This window comes from Patella vulgata, chromosome 4, assembly GCF_932274485.2.
Source record: "Patella vulgata chromosome 4, xgPatVulg1.2, whole genome shotgun sequence".
NCBI lineage: Eukaryota > Metazoa > Mollusca > Gastropoda > Patellidae > Patella > Patella vulgata.
Genome location: NC_065882.2, coordinates 24,193,545 through 24,212,534, shown reverse-complemented (window position 1 = coordinate 24,212,534; position 18,990 = coordinate 24,193,545). Strand labels below are relative to the sequence as shown.

The 18,990-nt window shown below is 35.4% G+C and overlaps 1 protein-coding gene across 2 annotated transcripts; it reads left to right on the top strand.

Moving 5' to 3' along the window:
* The first annotated feature begins 6,284 nt into the window (after positions 1 to 6,284).
* LOC126818954 (nucleolar GTP-binding protein 2) lies at positions 6,285 to 18,835 on the top strand. Of its 2 annotated transcripts, XR_007679428.2 has the most exons (15): positions 6,285 to 6,474; positions 7,792 to 7,888; positions 8,301 to 8,395; positions 8,612 to 8,745; positions 9,195 to 9,293; positions 9,941 to 10,093; positions 10,793 to 10,951; positions 11,896 to 12,009; positions 12,475 to 12,708; positions 13,185 to 13,343; positions 13,502 to 13,597; positions 14,718 to 15,531; positions 17,069 to 17,214; positions 17,373 to 18,432; positions 18,470 to 18,835. XR_007679428.2 is itself a non-coding variant. In XM_050546666.2 (14 exons), the coding sequence occupies exons 1-14, from the start codon at positions 6,387 to 6,389 to the stop codon at positions 17,469 to 17,471; spliced, it is 2,487 nt and encodes an 828-aa protein (XP_050402623.1). In that variant the 5' UTR covers positions 6,285 to 6,386; the 3' UTR covers positions 17,472 to 18,835. The 2 variants fall into 2 exon arrangements, 1 of the variants encoding a protein (XP_050402623.1); XM_050546666.2 differs by having other exon boundaries at positions 17,373 to 18,835.
* The last annotated feature ends 155 nt before the right edge of the window (positions 18,836 to 18,990 follow it).

The following is an 18,990-nucleotide window of genomic DNA, read 5'->3' as shown; positions in this document are numbered from 1 at the left end:
TACATTGAGTTGAGTCATGACTTTCATTCCATTGTGGGCAAAAACAAATAGTCACATACAGCTCTGGCAATTAGCCAAAAACGTCGACGGCATAAATTGCCGTCGGGACCAATTGACCCCACGGCAAATCGCCTATTGACGACGGCAATTTAATACCGTACTGTATGAAAATATAAGTTTATTGAAATTTAAAGAGTTTTATTAACGTTGAATATTGTTGTGTTTGCTTTTTAATTTTATCGGCAGCGTTGATAAGATCCGCGCCTGCATAGGTAACAGCTTTTCCGTTCATCGAATTCCAGCTGTCAGGTGTTCTTTTACATGCAAGCCAATGAATACACACGTGGACCAGAATTTTTCGTTTTTATCCTTGAGTCCACAGTGTCATCATAGCTTCCTTGTGTAACGCAACCAAAAGGACGTTTAAAGGGATTTTTGTTAACAATGCAGACAGTAGGTAACCCTCTCTCTTCTTTGAATTCTATCAATGATTCTTATAATGCACGCCAACGAAGTACTCTTGGTGGCCTTTGTTTCACTGTTTTTCGTACTTTACGAACGACTAGACGCTTTGTTTTCTTTTGAGGCCCTGCACCACCGACAAGGGGAAGCTGGGTTAGAAAATCGATCCTGGGACCACCTGGTTAATGAGCCAGCGAATTGTTCATTGAATACCCCTGGCACCATTATTGGTATAGTTGCAATATTATATATAACCGCGTCTTGTCGTGTCCGCAGCTACAACTGATACATTATTCGAGGCTTTACGCAAGTAAAATCAGGTTCAATTGCATAATTTTCAACATATACTATTCAAAAAAAGTAGGGGATATTTGATTTTGGGGGCATAATATTAAAATATGCAAATGACTACGAAAAAAGTCACTATAGAACCTAACAGAAGAAACATTTCCAGTTACATGTGACGCCCAAACGCACCAATAGCTACCGCATGGAATGCAGGTGATGCTTGGGATCATCATGGGGGTCCAACCCAAGATTTGCACGACTCTGACTTTGAATGTTACAGTCATTGTGGCATTGAATTCCAGGGTGGAAACATCAGTTTAATTGTTTTAGTGACCAGAAAACAAATTTTGATATGCGTCGGCTTACCCAAAATGAAAGGTTACGTGCCCTTGGCATGCTACAGATCGGCACAACACAGGCGGTTGTGGCGCGGACGATGAATGTTTCTCAGTCTGTCATAAGCAGGCTATGGTCCAGATACCGTGATACACAATCTGTACTGGACAGACCACGCTCAGGTCGACCAAGGGCGACAACTCAAGCCCAGGATCGATTTATCCGTACCTTGGCCTTGAGAAATCGTGTCATCACAGCAAATCAGATCAGCGCTCGTCTTCAAACAGACACTGGTGTGAGAGTGAGTGGCCAGACGATTCGGAATCGACTGCATAGGGGTCACCTTCGCGCCCGACGTCCTCACGTGATCCCTTGTTTGAGAGATCATCACATTCAGGCAAGACGTCGTTGGTGTAGGGATCGTCAACACTGGGATAATCGACGCTGGAGCAATGTGATGTTTTCAGATGAGTCAAGGTTCACTGTTGATTTTTTGGACAGACGTAGGAGGGTGTGGCGTCGTCGAAACGAGCGCTTCCAAGACGTTAACGTCATCAGACATGATCGATTTGGGGGTGGTTCTGTTATGGTGTGGGGAGGCATCACTGTTGCTGGAAGAACGGCTTTACATGTTGTTGCAGGGCGTGTTACAGGCCAGTACTACCGGGACAACATCTTGGCAGTCCATGTTGTGCCGTTCGCACGACGTCATGGCCGCCGTTTCATCTTCCAGGATGACAACGCAAGATGTCACAGGGCCAGGATCGTTACAGGTTACCTCCAACAACAGAACATCACCACATTACCTTGGCCAGCACTGAGTCCCGACCTCTCCCCCATCGAGCATGTCTGGGACATGCTTGGACAGAGGTTACGTCAACGTCAACAACGTCCTGCCAATGTCCAAGAACTTGCTGCTGCGTTGCAACAGGAATGGGACAATCTGGACCAAAATGACCTTAGACGTCTCATTAGGAGTATGCCACGTCGGATCAATGCTTGTTTGGCAAACAGAGGAGGATTTACCCGTTACTGACTTGGTTGTGATGCTGTGGTAACTTTGCTGTTTGACCCCGGGTATCATTTTACCCTTATAATGGTCAGTCTGTGCCTTACTTAGTCTAACGATCATTTGGAATAAATCGATGAATGTGAACTTCATTTCATTTTGTCATTTGTTTCTTCGTCAGTTTCATTAGGTGACTTTAATAACACTTAAAAATCAAATACTTTTTTTGAATAGTATATATCACCACAGTTAGTATGGAAATAAGTAATTATGTTAAAAATAGTGAAGAGTGGAACACTGGAATCTTAATCTTATCTTACTGAACATTTTTTTTCTGTATTTTCGAGATGACGTGAAATCACGTGCGTGTTCTAATTCTGGTTCGACGGCCATTTCAAAATGAAAAGATATTTCGCGTAGCGCAGTTGGGTTTATGCTAAGCTATGTGAAGTACAGTTTGTGGTCGGTTTAATTGAAAATTGAGGGAGTTATATCCAATAACCTTTTTGTCATCAAATCATGTCAAAACCTGCTCAAAGGAAGTCCTTAGAACCAGGGGGTGATGGCCAAATGGTTAGCACGTGCGCGCTGTATCATAAGGTCTGTCATTAAGGCAACTGGCGTGGTTTCGATTTACTGGTTGTACGTGACAAGGAGTAGGGTCGCCTGTCCAACCTCGTGGGTTTTCTCCGAGTCCTCCGGTTTCCTCCCACTGCTAAAGACCCCTACGCACTTATAGCGAATTACTGAAATAAAATTGAACCATGTGTTAGCCCCGAAATGATCTAGTTTGTGTCGAGTTGACATTAAACCCCATTTCTCTCTCTCTCTCTTTCCCTCTCTTTCTCTCTCTCCCCCTTAGAACGACCCACTACTTTGGCTGGAGCAAGGCGGCAGATATCAGAGAGGAGACATTTCTACATTGTTAGTTCTTGGTGAAGTAACGAAAACAATGGGCGTTTCAAGGGATTTTTTTTAAAGGGGGACAGTTATAGACTCGGTACCCGGTTTGGCTCGGTTCCTTGTGCATGTGTTATTTGGGTGCCCGTTTTATAGAACACATTTTATAACAGCCGAGAACTGATTTATCATTGTCTTTATGATTCTGCCATCCAACACTCCTATTATTAGTATAAATCTCTGATTTGTTGTTGTATATCTCATTTATTTATATAGATTTTAGTACTGATTAATAGGTCTACTTGGGTGTATTAATACCATTATTTGTATACAATATGCCTATACATTTTGCTAGGAAACATGAAAGCTAAGGTCGCTTTTTATGCTAAAATAAATACGAAGGGAGGTGCTAATTGTAGGCCAGTTGGGGAGGTTCGGGAATTTCCAGAGTCCAAAATGGCCGCTTTATCTAAATGAGTATACTAACCCTAGCCCTTTTTAAGGGGTTAGTATTCTTCAAATTACTCATTTATATAAAGCGGTCATTGTGGACTCCGGAAATTCCCGAAACTCACCAACCGGCTCCAATTAGCATCTCCCAAACTTGACAATCAGCGGTTGTCAGGCAAAATACGCACACATTTTGCAGGAGATGGATAGAGAACAACCTAAAAAAAAAGTAATTTTTCGTACAATCAAGGGCCATAATTCAGGAAGTTACGATCTTATATGCGCGCATATCAAAAGGAACCAAGTTTTTTGGGTTATAAAGATATATTTCAAGTTTCACTAAAATAGGACCAAATTTAAATTGTGACTTCTGGAGGGTCCACAACCTTGATATACCATATTTTTACACTATTTGCGTAAGAGGAGCGGCCATTTTGTCCGGCAGTTTAGGTCCGATTTTCACGAAATTCGAACTCAGCCATCATTATGGTGTAACGGTGATATATTCAAACAATGTTTTCAATCGAATGTTACCTCCAGAGGGACCACAAGCTAAAAACGCGATTTTACGTACAATCATAGGAAAAATTAAGGAAGCTACGATCCCATATACGTGAATATTGAAAAGGAACCAAGATTTGTGGGTTATAAACATGTATTTCAAGGTTAATCAATGCATCAAATCGGATCAAAATTGTTACCTCCAGAGGGTCAAAAACCTTGATACCATATATTTACACTATATGTGTACGGCGGGTGGTCATTTTGTCCGGCAGTTTAGGTCCGATTTTCACAAAATTCGAACTCAGCCATCATTATAGGGTGTAACGGTGACATATTCACGCGTTTTTTTAAATCAGATAAAGTTGTGACCAAGATCGTTGGGTTATAAACATGTATTTCAAGTTTCATCAAAATTGGACCAAAATTATGACGTTTAGAGGGTCCACAATCTTGATACAACATATTTTTACACTATTTGCGTACGAGGGGCGGCCATTTTGACCGGCAGTTTTGGTCCGATTTTCACAAATTTCAAACTCACGCGTCATTACGGTGTAATGGTAATATATATATTCCACCGGTTTTTTTTAAATCGGATAATAATCGTTATCTCTGGAGGGACCACAAGCTAAAAACGCGAATTTTCGTACGACCAGGGGCCATAATTCAGGAAGTTACTGTCCGATATGCGCAAATATCGAAAGGAACCAATATCTTTGGGTTATAAAAATGCATCTCAAGTTTCATCACAATAAGATAAAAATTGTGACCTCCAGAGTGTCCACAAACCGAAAACGTTATTTTTTGTACAATCAGGGGCCATACATGCCATATCGAAAGGAACCGAGATCGTTTGGGGATAAACCTATATTTCAAGTTTCGTCAAAATCGGATAAGAATTGTGAGCTGTAGAGTGTCCACAAACAAATTGTTGAGGGGCGGACAGGGCGACGACAATATACGTCCACATGGAAATGTGGGGGTATAAAAAGGATACTAAGCAAGATTGAAATAAATTAGCAAACTGATCTGCAGGAAATTTGCCCTCGGTCGTTGATATCACTGATAAAAATGTAATATGGCTAAGATGTGGCGTCAATATATTAAAAAATAAGTAAAGCATATTAAAGTTGATTTGAAGCAAACACATATCGTAGTTATTGTTAATAATAAAAAATAGTACGTGCCAGTATAAAATATCTAAAAAGTGAAAATTCAGTCCAAATCAGTTATAAGTTGAATATATGACTGTGCAATCAAATAAATTTACGAGTGTTTTTTTCTTACTTTGTGAGTGCATATTTATACTCGTATTTTTAACGATTTTATCGGTGGTTGTATGGTGCTTTTTATCATTTTACATACCTATTATTTACACTAAATAGAAAAATATATTTTACCTACATATATGCTTCAAACACCTTTATTTATTTTCTAATGCTTAAAAAAATGTTCTAGATGTAGCGACCTAGCGAATATTCAGTGCTGATCAGTGCGGCATTTGCCATGCAATCTATACTAGTAGGGGTGGGGTGGGGTGGGGTGGTAAACAGCCGCACTATCTATACTCTTATTCCCTCGAATTCCAACTGTCAAGGGTTCTTTTACATACTCATCATCAAATTTTAATTCGAACTGTCAAGGTGTTTTATTTAAACGTGCACGCCAACCGTTGTTAGTGAGAATTACGTCCAGCCAATCTGTGTCTCTCGCTCTATGTCAGATGTCATGAATAAATGAAATGGGGTTTAATATTCCACTTTTTTGTACCAGCCGGACAAATGAATAGCATAGCCTATGATAGGCCTACAGCGTGTCATGAGCGAAATTTGCCCCAACAGCAATTGAATTCTAACTAGCTGTTGATATCAGATGAATTCCAACTGGCATGGGTTCTTTTACGTACGCACGCAAGTGTGTACGCAAGCCATCGGTTTTTCATCCCATCCGTGCGACTAGACACTGTTCCTTGCCAGGTCGTCTGCGTAGAGCATATTTTTCCACTACATTCATCAAAATATATAAGGAACAAATAAATCATGATAAATGGTTTAAGTGCGCGCCTGTATCATAATAAGGCGTGTCATTGAGTCAACTGGCATGGTTTCGATTTCCCAGTTGTACGTGACAAGGAGTAGGGTAATTGTCTTTCCAACCTCGTGGGTTTTCTTCGGGTCCTCCCACTGCTAAAAACCCCTACGCGCTAGCGAATTATTGAAATAAAATTGAACCATGTGTTAGTCCTCTTCTGTACGTAATTCACTGAGGAGTTCCGAATGAAACAGTTTACTAATTTTTATCCAATCGCTAGCGCTTTTATATTCTGTTCGCGGCTGATACTAGTTGTTGGAATAACTTCCTGTGAGCACGTGTTGTTGTTGATATTCTAAACCTGGAACGTTTTTTTCGGTAATCGAAAGAAACTAAAGTTACAAAAATGGCAAAGAAAAAGACTAAAATACCCAAGCCCGCCACTGGGAAAATTGTGGATCGTATCAATACAGCAAATCACAGCATGAACCCAGGTAATATTTGGGTAGTCCGATAATCATTATAATAAGAGTGGTACATACATACATGTAAGCCTTATCCCTGGCTACCTCTCCCAATAATAATAATGATTATGACCCAAGATATGCAATCGCACCAATGCAAATGACTCAATGCTCCAAACAGGTGTCAAATGAATCCGCTTTGCATTGGGTTTTTTTTTATGTATCCTAATACGTCCTTCTCCTTATAAAATATGTACCGGTATTAGCATGGACTAAAAGTTAATATGTACGCGTAACAGACATTGTCGGAGTAGAGCATAATGCTTTAGAGCTTCACTCTATATAATACGATCTATGGTATTATTACCCTTTCCGTCTTTAGACGAATTAATTGAGAGGGTGATGAAACCACTGATTAACGTACTGGCTCACTAAAGGCTACCTCAGGATTTTTCATCCTGGTGCAGGACAGGGGGCCTGGCAAGGAACAGTGTCTTCTGATGGCAAGAAAACCAAGATCCCAGGTACACATTGGTGATGACAGTTTGACGAAGATTAAGCTGAACTGTTGCTGTCCAGGCATACTGCATTATGTGGTGCATGTTGTATGCCTGTCTTCATAAAGTAATATTTTGGGATGTTTTTATGTTTTAATTCGTCAGGCTTTCGCAAATGCATGTAGTACATGTCTGGCATATACATCTATGGACCGTAGTGCAAGGCCCTTTTTTGCAGAAAAGTTACTGCAGTTTTATGACAGCAAATTACATGTATACATGCAGGTTGGTCCATGTACCATAATAGAATAAACTCTCAAAATCTTGATACACTCCTATTCTACAAAACAAATCTCATTTATGTTCTCATAAATAAATTTATGACCATGCTGTGTTTGATAAACATTTGGAAACAGCATCTAGAAATTTTGATCGGTTTGTTTTTAGTGTGTCATTAGTAATAATTTCCTCTTATGAAAATTTTGATTCCCAAGTCCTCTGCCATCTCCGCAAAAGTGCTTGATTTGTGAAACTGGTTTATTCAAAACTTTTTAGAAATTTCTGACAAAAATCCAGATCGCAAGTGTGGTACTACCAGATTATGATTAAAAAAACTGATATAATAATTGAATATTAAGGCATCTGTCAGACTTTCACTGACATTGTCAAGCATAAATTTAGACATTGTCAGGCACATACATGTACTGTACATGTAGCTAAAAGGTAGAAATTCAATCGAACAAATAAATTTCAACAAACTAATAACAAAGATACACATGCAGTACACAAGAAAAGGATGTTGGACAATGAAACATAATATTGTTTTTGATTGTGATTTTTTTTCTAATAGATCGAGCTGCAAGGCCAAAAGGACAAGGTGGTGGTAATCTTCGAACAAGATCAACAATCAAACGTCTTCGTATGTACAAATATTTCAAACCAAAACGGTAAGTAATAACTTACAGGATTACTTATACTGTATGTAGTGACAAATTTATTGAACTTCAAAGTACAAATCAGAGTATTTAAAGGTGTAATGTGTAATTTAACACTAGTAGAATCAATTATAGTGACAGGAATTTTGAAAAAAGCAGGCAAAATTTAAGCACATAACACAATAAAAATTCTTATTTTTGGACATTTAAACTTTTGATCGTTTGATGAGAAGGAAAGAGAAATTTCTGCTTATTTCAGTAACTAGATAACATGCAATTGTCTTTACAATTGTCTTGAGGATAACAGCTAATTACTCATATAATCAAACCAGCAGTATGTATTTTTAATTTTGTGATAGTCTCTGATCCAACAATATTTGTATGATGCTATAATTACAGACATAGTTTCCCCTTTATGTTTCAGAGATCGTAAAGGAAAAATAGTACGTTCAGCTCCCTTTCAGTCAGTGTTAGCATCAGGAACAGTTGCCAGAGTTGAGCCAGATAGAAGATGGTTTGGTAAATATCTAGGGTTGTGTTATGCAACCCAATGTCTTATTGCATTATTTTTGAGTTCAGCCAAAGCCATCACAATCAATATTTACCAATCAGGTTTTGAAGAGAGCAGGTTTCAGTAGAATAAATGTGGCATATAATCGTTAAAATTTCTATAGAAATTTATGAAATTAGAATGTCTGATGCAGATTCTAAAATGTTTAAATTTTGTTTTTAAAGGCAATACAAAAGTTGTAACACAGAATGCTCTTCAAGACTTTCAAGAAGAAATGGCCAAAGTGAAGAAAGATCCATATAAAGTTGTAATGAAACCCTCAACATTACCGGTTACATTGCTAAATGAAGTAGCTAAAGTATGTTTTTGAATTGACGATTTTTAGAAATCCAAGAAACTATCTTTTCTATATGAGAATAATTTCATGAAAAGAATCAATTTACATATACATTAATAATTTATGAAAGTACGATATTTTAAAGACTAGCTCGACAACCGGCTTTGCCGGCCGGGGCTCATGATTTGCTTACTTGCCATCTTCTTTTCTTGCATGCTTTCCCGCTAGCTTATATCATCTGTTACCTCCTGTTAACCGTTAATTGCAGTAAAACAGTTTGGCTGCAGGTAGATTTCACCATAGATTTTGGCTGTGTTAAACTAATAAATGATCTTGACCTTCATAAATCATGGCCTAAAACATTCACAGGGTCATGCTGGTTAATTTGATTGGCGAACATACAAACAGATTAATATTCAGCTGGGGCATTTGTTATGAAAATTAAGACAATATGTATTAATCTATTACAGTATAAAAGAGTTCACTTATTGGACACAGAAACATTTGAAAATACATTTGGTAAACACTCCCACAGAAAAAGACCAAGTATGAAAACTGGTGATTTAGAAGTAAGTTTTTATATTCCATCATTTAAATATTTTTATATATTGTCATCACCACTGTCCATCATCCGTTAAGACTATCAATTTCTATCTTTTCTTTCATTATCTATAATTCACTATCTATTGTTTGATGGACATAAAAAATATCAATGACCTCTTACTGTATGATCTTAGCACATGAATAATTAAATAATTAAACAGATTTTAATCTCAATCAAATAGTATTTTATTTTCATTTTTATGTATAACTTTGGCTTGTTCTCTAATGTAGTTAGTAGCTTAATGTGTATTATATTTATGTAATATGTATGTGTTTGCCATTTTAAATATGTATATACACCCCTTTGCATTAATATTATCTCTATACATGTATATTATTTAGGGAGAGGGGTTTTACATAGGCTAAGCCTGTTCCCCAATCCCTTTCAGTCAACCTGAATAAAAATATTGTTTAAAAAAAACCCCAAAAACCAGCAAGCCAGCAATATTTCATGTTTTGAAACTAAATAAGGTTCAGAGGAAGGAGTTTTGAATTTTGTGGGGTAGAAATTGGTTCTCATGTAATGCATTTAATTGAATTTGATTTGATTCATCTGTGTACTTTCAACAGTCAAGTTTTAAATTTTAAAACAAATTTTATATGCATATTTCAGGCTATGTTAAATAAAGCAGAAGAATTAGGAGAGAAGTATGATGTAACTAAAGACAAAGATTTGATGGTAGAGGATGATGGAATGAGAAAAGAAGCTTTAGAAATGATCTTCAAAGCAGGCAGATCCAAAAGAGTATGGAGTGAACTTTATAAGGTATTATATTAGAATGAAAAGCAACAAAAAACTTGCCTCCTTGTATAGATTTGATACATCTATAATTATTTAAGATGTGAAATCATCTCAAATTAGAATAGCTTGTCTAGCAAATTCTCCTGTTACATATAGAAGAATAACAATGGGGCAAAACCGTATGGGCTGCTCGAGCAACTTAGTTGTTGTGGATACCTGTATTTTTTTCAAATCAGATAATTGACAAAAAATATTGTCACTACATTCCCATTTTGTCAAATATTTTTTAGAATAATCAAATTATTATATGAAGGAAGCATATCAGAATTTTCTTTTATTATTTGATTTTTTTTATTAGTTGTATAAGTTATATTTATAGCACGGCTTTCATGAGTTAACCGGTTTAAACTGCGAGACCGCAGGTGGAGATGTTAAACCTGTTAACGAATGAAGCGTGCTATAAATGACTTGTAATATTGACACCTGCTCAACATGCTTGTTATTATTGCACAGAAAACCCACCCCACTTCTCTATATGATTTCTGCTAAAATTAGTATAAACCAGCAAAAGAGTGCAATAACATTGAACATGTCTAGTTATTGCACGGTTAAGCTCCACTCAATCTACTAGAGGGAAAACAATCTGCTTATTCAATGAAAAGAACAAAGGAAGATTTCCCGTCCATGTTACAAATTATAATATTTAATGTCTTGCCTCCATAGGTAATAGATTCATCAGATGTAGTTGTTCAAGTACTGGATGCTCGTGACCCACAAGGCACCCGCTGTTATCACGTAGAAAATTACATCAGGAAAGAAAAACAACACAAACATATTATTTTTGTTTTAAATAAAGTAGATTTAGTTCCAGTCTGGGTTACGGTGAGTATTATTATACGCCTACCTGGCCTTCCATGTATCCGTTCACATTTTGTTTGTGGACACTCTACAGGTCACAATTTTAATCCGATTTTAACAAAACTTGAAATATAGGTGTATCTTGTCATGCATCGTACCGTAACTTTATGGATTATGGCCCCTGATTGTACGAAAAATCATGTTTTTGACTTGTGGATACTCTAAGAGGTCACAATTTTTATCCAATTTAAAAAATATGTCACCGTTACATCATAATGATGGTTGAGTTCGAATTTCTTGAAAATCGACCCAAAACTGCCAGACAAAATGGCCGCTCCTCGAACGCAAATAGTGTAAAAGTATGGCATATCAAGTTTGTGGACCCTCTAGAGGTCATAATTTTGAATCCATTTTGATAAAACTTTAAATTTATGTTTATATAACAAAAATCTTGGTTCCTTTCGATAATCACGCATAACTTCCTGGATTATGGTCCCTGGTTGTACAAAAAATCACATTTCTTTTTAGCTTGATCTCTGTCCATCTCTTGCAAAATGTGGGTGTATCTTGCCTGGCAACCACTGGTATAACAAGTTTTATAGGTTTGATGTGAATCTTTTGGGTCACATTTGGCAAATCAGTATCTGTATAACATTGTCATGTTATTAAAAAATACTTGTAAAATATCCAGCTGAGAAAAAAAGTAACCGTCATTCAATTTGTAAACTAAAAATTTACACAATTTACTTTACTAAAACATAATTAACAATTTCATTTATCAAAAAATTTAGTTTTATGTCATTAAAATGCAAGAAATAGATATTCCGTAGTCATTTCATTGTTATAACTAAAGCATAAATACTTCAAGAATAGATCTTAGTTGAAAGATTTCTACAATCTAATAATTTGAATGAATATTTGAGTAAGATCATTATTTTATTTTAATGATTTGTAAATATTATTTACAGCAAAAATGGGTGGCTATTTTGTCAGCTGAACATCCAACTATGGCTTTCCATGCTAGTATAACTAATCCATTTGGTAAAGGAGCTCTTATTAATCTACTCAGACAGTTTGCCAAGGTAGTGTATAAAATTTCTTAATGGGAATTGAGAGGGTGAATTAACTCTTTTTTCCCCACAAACAAAATTGTCTCTTGACAGAATAGATGCAAACATAGGTCAGATTTCTGGGTATTTGATTGGGGTGTATCGAGGGTCACATGAGTAGTTTAATGTCTGAATTATGCATGATGGTTGATTGTCATATGCTTTGTTTTGTCATTGAATTTTGGTTTAATGTTGACGGATTTGCTTATAAGATACCGATAATCTTAATGCTGAAGTCAGAGTTTCTAACAGTTCTTTTTAATGTAAACAGATACATGTATCCTCCACCAACTATTATTAATATCAAATTAGATTGTACTATCAACCTAAAATAAGAAAAACGTTTATGCCATACATAGTGTGGATTAAAAGTGACCCCTTTGAATACAGCTTAGGTTTATCCTTATTGATATGTTTATTTCTATTTTGTTTTTCTAGCTTCATAATGATCGTAAACAGATAAGTGTAGGTTTTATTGGTTATCCTAATGTAGGAAAGAGTTCTATAATAAATACCTTAAGAGCTAAAAAAGTGTGTAAAGTAGCTCCTATAGCTGGAGAGACTAAAGTATGGCAGTATATTACTTTAATGAGAAGAATATATTTAGTTGATTGTCCTGGTGTGGTTTATCCAACTGGTTCAACACCAACAGATTGTGTACTAAAAGGAGTTGTAAGTATAACATGGTTATTTAGAATATTTAATTAATATATGAAAATTAAACTCTCATTAAAAGAGATGGTCCATCTGATTGTATGTTCATCTTAAAGACAGCCACCAGGATCTAGTTTTAGAAATATTCTAGGTGCCATCTGTTAACCCCCTAATGAAAGAATGGGTTAGTGCCCTTATGAATACAACCAGACCTTTTAATATAGCATTTTAAGATAACAAATTAAGCATATCAACCCAATATTGATGATCTATATGAAATAGGTTTTGCATCTGGTCTGACATTAGGGAATTTTCAATAAAAATACATGCAACAAATGTTGATTGTTGAACATAGATTATCAATAGATGATTCCAGTGATTGCGCTTTGTATTTCTAACTGTTAAAATTCATATTGAATATGTGAAATATAACACAATGTTTTGTGTTGAATATGTGAAATATAACACAATGTTTTGTATTTCTATTTGTAAAGGTTCGTATTGAATATGTGAAATCACCAGAAGATTATATACCAGCTTTATTAGCACGAGTAAAAAAAGAATATGTCTGTAAAACTTATAAAGTAGAAAGTTGGACAGATTCAGAGGATCTCCTTGAACAGATTGCTAAAAGATCAGGAAAATTATTAAAGGTATATAAGAAACACTTTATTATTGTACAAATCGTGTAATAGCCATTACTACAGATTATTAGAAAAAGCTGTCTTATATTAAAATTTCTGTTTTATATCAATACTATTAAATATGTTAAATTGGTGTGCTAACAGTTTTTCAATATCTTTTTTTACAGAAAGGGGATCCAGATTTGCCAACTGTAGCAAAAATGATTCTTAATGACTGGCAGAGAGGCAAAATACCTTATTTTGTTAGACCACCAGGGTCAGAGGTAACTAGTTATTCTATTTTCATTTGGGTTAGTTCACCGAACTAGAACATCCAGGCTTTGATTCTCATCCTGGGCCAAGAAGGACTTTTTCAAACCCATTTCCCTCTAACTAACTTCCCCAGCATTACATGTGGGGTTGGATGGCCAAATTGTTAGCATGTGTGTGTTGTATCATAAGATATGTCATTGAGTCGGCATTGTTTCAATTCCCCGGTTGTACGTGACAAGGAGTAGGGTCACCTGTCCAATCTCATGGGTTTTCTCCGGGTCCTCTGGTTTCCTCCTGCTGCTAAAGACCCCTATGCTCTAGCGAATTATTGAAATAAAATTGAACCATATGTTAGTCCCAAAATGACATAGTTTGTGACAAGTGGGCATTAAACCCCATTGCTCTCTCGCTCTCCTAGCATTACATACAGGACTGCAGATAAATAATAATAATAATAATGTACATTTGTAATTGTGCTCACTCCATCCATATTACATGCTCTAAGCCAGTGGTTCTCAACCTTTTTTTGCCAACGGCACACCTTTAAACACATGAAAAAATAGCAGCACACATGGCTTTATATATATAAAAAATATTTGAATTTTGCAAAATAAAAACATAAGTCAGATGACATACAACTGTAGACACAGACAAGTCATAGACACATAGAAAGACTCAAAACTAAATAAGAAAAACACAGCTATGCACACCAGTAAATACGCAATTGGGATCACATGGTTTTTCACATTTTCTTATTAGTGTGCCGTTCAAAATTTCGCGGCACACTTGGGAAGATCTCGCGGCACACTGGTTGAAAATCACTGCTCTAAGCGCATGGAAGATAGTAGCTAATCCTGGTAATATGTAACAAACAAATGAGTTTTGAGTTTTGATTTGAACACAGCTAATGTTTTAGAACATGTGTTTCTCCAATGGTAAGTTATTCCACAAATGCGGTCCACAGATACTGAAGGCTTTATCCCCATAGAATTTCAGTTTAGCTTGCGGCACAATAATTTTGTTAGTCTCAAAATGACCAGTGTATTGTGTGAAAGAGACTTTATACTTTATTAAAAGTCCTTTGTCTTTTTCTATATTGTAATGAATCATATTTCGTTTGCTTCGTTTCAGGATTTTCAAAAGGAGAATAAAATAGCTGAAAATACAAGTCAAGATGTTAAAACATCAACGAAAGTTAGTAAAGATAATGATAAAAAAACATCATCAGATAATGACACAGGTGTGGAGCAAGAAGGTGTGAAGGACACAAAAGAAAATAATGAATCTAATGAAACAGATATATCAGACACACTGTCAAAACCCCAATTATCTATTCCTGGTATTAAACAGAACTTTAGTAAGATTCATGTAGAGGCAGAATTTCTTGATGAAGATATCAAACCAGTTGAATGTAATGATGGTGATGATGATGATGATAATGTTGAAGAAGAAGATGATAATGATGATGATAAAGACAAATCAATTGATGAAAATGATGAGGATGATAATGAAGAAGTTAAAGAAATTGTAAAAACCATTTACAAGAAACCTGTTCTAGATACATTAAAAAAGAAATTACATCAAATGCAGCTCAACAAAGGTATTGTTACGTCGTCAGCGTCCAAGTCGCGATCTCGATCACGAAAGAATAAACATCCAGCCATTGTTCCTACCAGTGAGCAACCAGAATCTAGTGACTTCATAGCCTTGAATAAAAATAAACCTTTAAAAACAAACAGCAAAAAGAAATCAGATGTATTTTCTAATATTTCTATGGACAATGTAAATGAAGAAAGGTCAAAGGGCAAAGAAATTGGAAGCATTAGTGCTAAGGACATTGAAAATAGTAAGAGCAGTAGTAGAAGATCAGCCAGAGTAGAAACAAGGACTACAGCTAGTGGTAAAATGGTGATAACAGTTGATGAATCTAGTGCTAATAATACTGGTAAGTACCATATTTATTATTTGTTTATTATGTAAATGTTATTTAAAGATGGGTTCCCAGAAAAGTATTTATCGGGTGGTTATTTCCAATAAAAGTATGGTAATTTTGGCATATATGGAAAGTAGAGATATACAATCTTACTAGAAAAATACTGGATTCCCCGAAAAACACTCATGGAGCGTATACAGGACAAAAATGTAAGGGTTCCCCTAATCAACAGCCCGACGATTAGGAATTTCTGCACGCGTGATGTCAAAGGTCACATGCGAACATTGAGAGCTTGATGTACAATTTGATAAAATTTATGAAGAGTCAGACGTACAACACTTTCTGAGATAAAAATGACGGAAAAAGACGCAGGTAGTAGATAATCCGAGAATTTAATTAGGATTCGATATTTGTAATAAATAGTAAGCGATTAAAGACAACATTGTCTTATGTATGCAATGAATTCTCCTCTGACTTCCAAGAGAGGTAAGTCACGTGACGTAGACATGACCTGGTTTGATCGATTTTTTATAGCAGGACATTCCTTCGCAATTACAATGTTTGAGAAGGATTTGAAGCAAAATTATGACAAATTAATTAGTTTGAATATGTTTTTAGTCCGTATATACCATTAAATCATCCAGTTTGTACGCGGGAACCCATCTTTAATTTCAAAGGAAATTCCCAGATTTCACAAATCACTGTAAATGAAGGTTGGTTAGTAGGTAAATCAAACTCCAAAATGTTTATGGAGAGAGAGCGAACTGGTGTTTAACGTCCACTCGACACAAACTACAATGTAGGTCATTTAGGTGCTAACATGGTTCAATTTTATTTCATTAAGTATAGAATTACAAGAGGGGAATTGAAACTACGCCACATGACTCAATGACAGACCTTATGATCCAACGCACATGTGTTCACCATTAGGTCAACCAAGAACCAACCCTCCAAATGTTTATAGAATAACTAATGTACCATGTTGGAAAATGTCAGATCAAAATATTGAGATGTTTCAGAAATTATTGCCTCATTTACTTAAGCGAGTTACATAAATCATTACAAATTGTTCAACCAAGATGATGATGAAAATTGTTATATTCTCTGATAAAAAATGATGCCCTTCCAATGACAGATGAATAAAACATGCTAAAATTTGACCGCCTGGTAAAATTTTGAAATAAAAACCTTGTTCCATCCCATAATCGTACATGACGAAAAGACTAGTTTGCCTAACTTGTGGCTTTCTCCAGCTTCCTCCCATTAATAAAGAGTCTTTGAATAGTCCACAACCTAAGTTTTCCAAAAATGCAATTCTCGCCTCATTTACAGCAATAAGAAGGCATACAGTTTATGCTTTTGTGCCCGTAGTACAAAATGAAGTTGTGCGAAAAGCACCTGGTTTCGTGGGAGCTGGTCACATATACCATGCAAGTCTCAGACAGAAGATCATTAAATCCAACTCTCTCGTCACTCTTCATCTATGTTCAGAAATAGGTAACTTTTGCTATAAGCAGGTAAATAACTGATTATGATCTTTATTTTCTAGATGCTGATAATTTATACGAAGTAGATAAAAAAGGTAGTAAGAAACAAGAGACACCCAAGTCAAATAAAACTTCACCTAGAAAGAGAAAACATGATGATGATGAAGAAGAAGATGAAGATAGTACTCCTAAATTAAATAGTAAACAGGTTCGTTCATTCATTATTTCATATATTATTGTAGTTTGTTCTGATAGTCATGACATTAAATTCAAAATGTTTGGTGGGACCTGTATTGTTATAGCCATTACAAACTTCCACATTTCTCAGATACTATACTGTAACTCTCATTGCATTGTATATTTCAGAGGAGGCGTAGAGAAAAAATATCTCGATCATCTAAAATAGGTGTTCATTATTACCAATCAGCTAATGTTAAAAACAGAAGTAATAGAAGAAAACAATGATGACACAAGAGTAATCTAACAACATTTATAATTGTGTAGATTGATTGTTCCTAAAGCTGAGTCTCTAGATTCCTCTTTAATTCAATCAACTTGTTTTATTTCTGGTCAAATGGGAAATTCAAGATGATATATTCAAAAACTTTAAAAGCATAACTTATTGAAATTAAATAAAGGAATCCAGATTCAAATTTTGATCATAACACAAAGCGAGTCAGATTTTCATTCTGGATCATCCGGTCTAGATAAATGTTTAAGAATAATAAATACACTCAAATATTGTTGTTAGTTGAGATGAGAGAGATTAATCTGAGCTCTTTTGTATTAGGATAGGCTTGATCACTCTAGCCTAAATGGTTTGCCTGCTTCAACAGCAACAAATATCTGTCAATGATGGACAAAATAGAATCAATAGGTCTTACAATTTAGTTGCAACTAAAAATAACCCTCTCCCTGGTAAAAATTTCAGTGTGTCATTTGTATCAAATTTTCCATGACATAATTCAATCTAAAATGTACTCAGATATATAAAAACATTAGTGGTAGACAATCTCGCTCAGGCCCATCAAAGGATTCAGAGTTGGATTGTGTTGTCTGCAATGGATGCTGATTGTTTACAAATTTTGAATTCATATCTTTATAAATACTGAACAGAATATTAGGCCATTTTTGGACTGATATTCCCTTTACTTTTACAGACTCAACTTAAACAATCTCTAAATGTTCAGAGACATTACGTGAACTGTATAAGGTTACAACCAGGCTGCCAGTTACCATAACACAGATGCTGTTTTGTCCATAATATTTATTGTAACTGAATCAAAGACAGTTTAAGCTGGAGTTACCGAAACTAATTTTACATAAATACACAGCTTGTGTACTCTATGCATTGTTTTGTTATTGATTAAATGTAATTTTGTTAGAGGTATTATTAATTGGAAAGTCTCTGAGCATCATTTGAAGGGTTGAAGAATCTCTTGCAGAGAACAATATTGGGAAAGTTGGAGCTCTAAAAAGGAATATTGGTCCAAAAAGGCTTGAATTCTGCACAGAGCATATAAACAGGATATGGTCAGAAGCCAGTGCCACCTTTAAAATTTAATCTTAGCTAAAATCTTTTGATGGGCCTCTGTTCAATCTGAATGAATTTAATTTGCTAGATTATCTACATATGATATTTTTATTTTGTTTTCTTAATGACATGTTAAATTGCATTTTAACACAGATACAGTCATGGAAAATTTGATATTTTTCTTAAAAATGCAATTGACGCACAGAGACTTGAATTATTATATTGTTGATATAAATGAAATTGTTGAATTATCTTCATGTAAATAAAATGAAATATATTCAGAGCAATGATTATTAGATTAACTATAAAAATATAACTAAATATGTAATGGGTCAAAAAACACATCTAGTCATTCAGATGTAATAAAAACCAGCTCGATATAAAGATCCCCCGACTGTTAGAAATCAGTGTTATTGTAGGCAGTAGTGCACAATTTTCCATATGGCACAC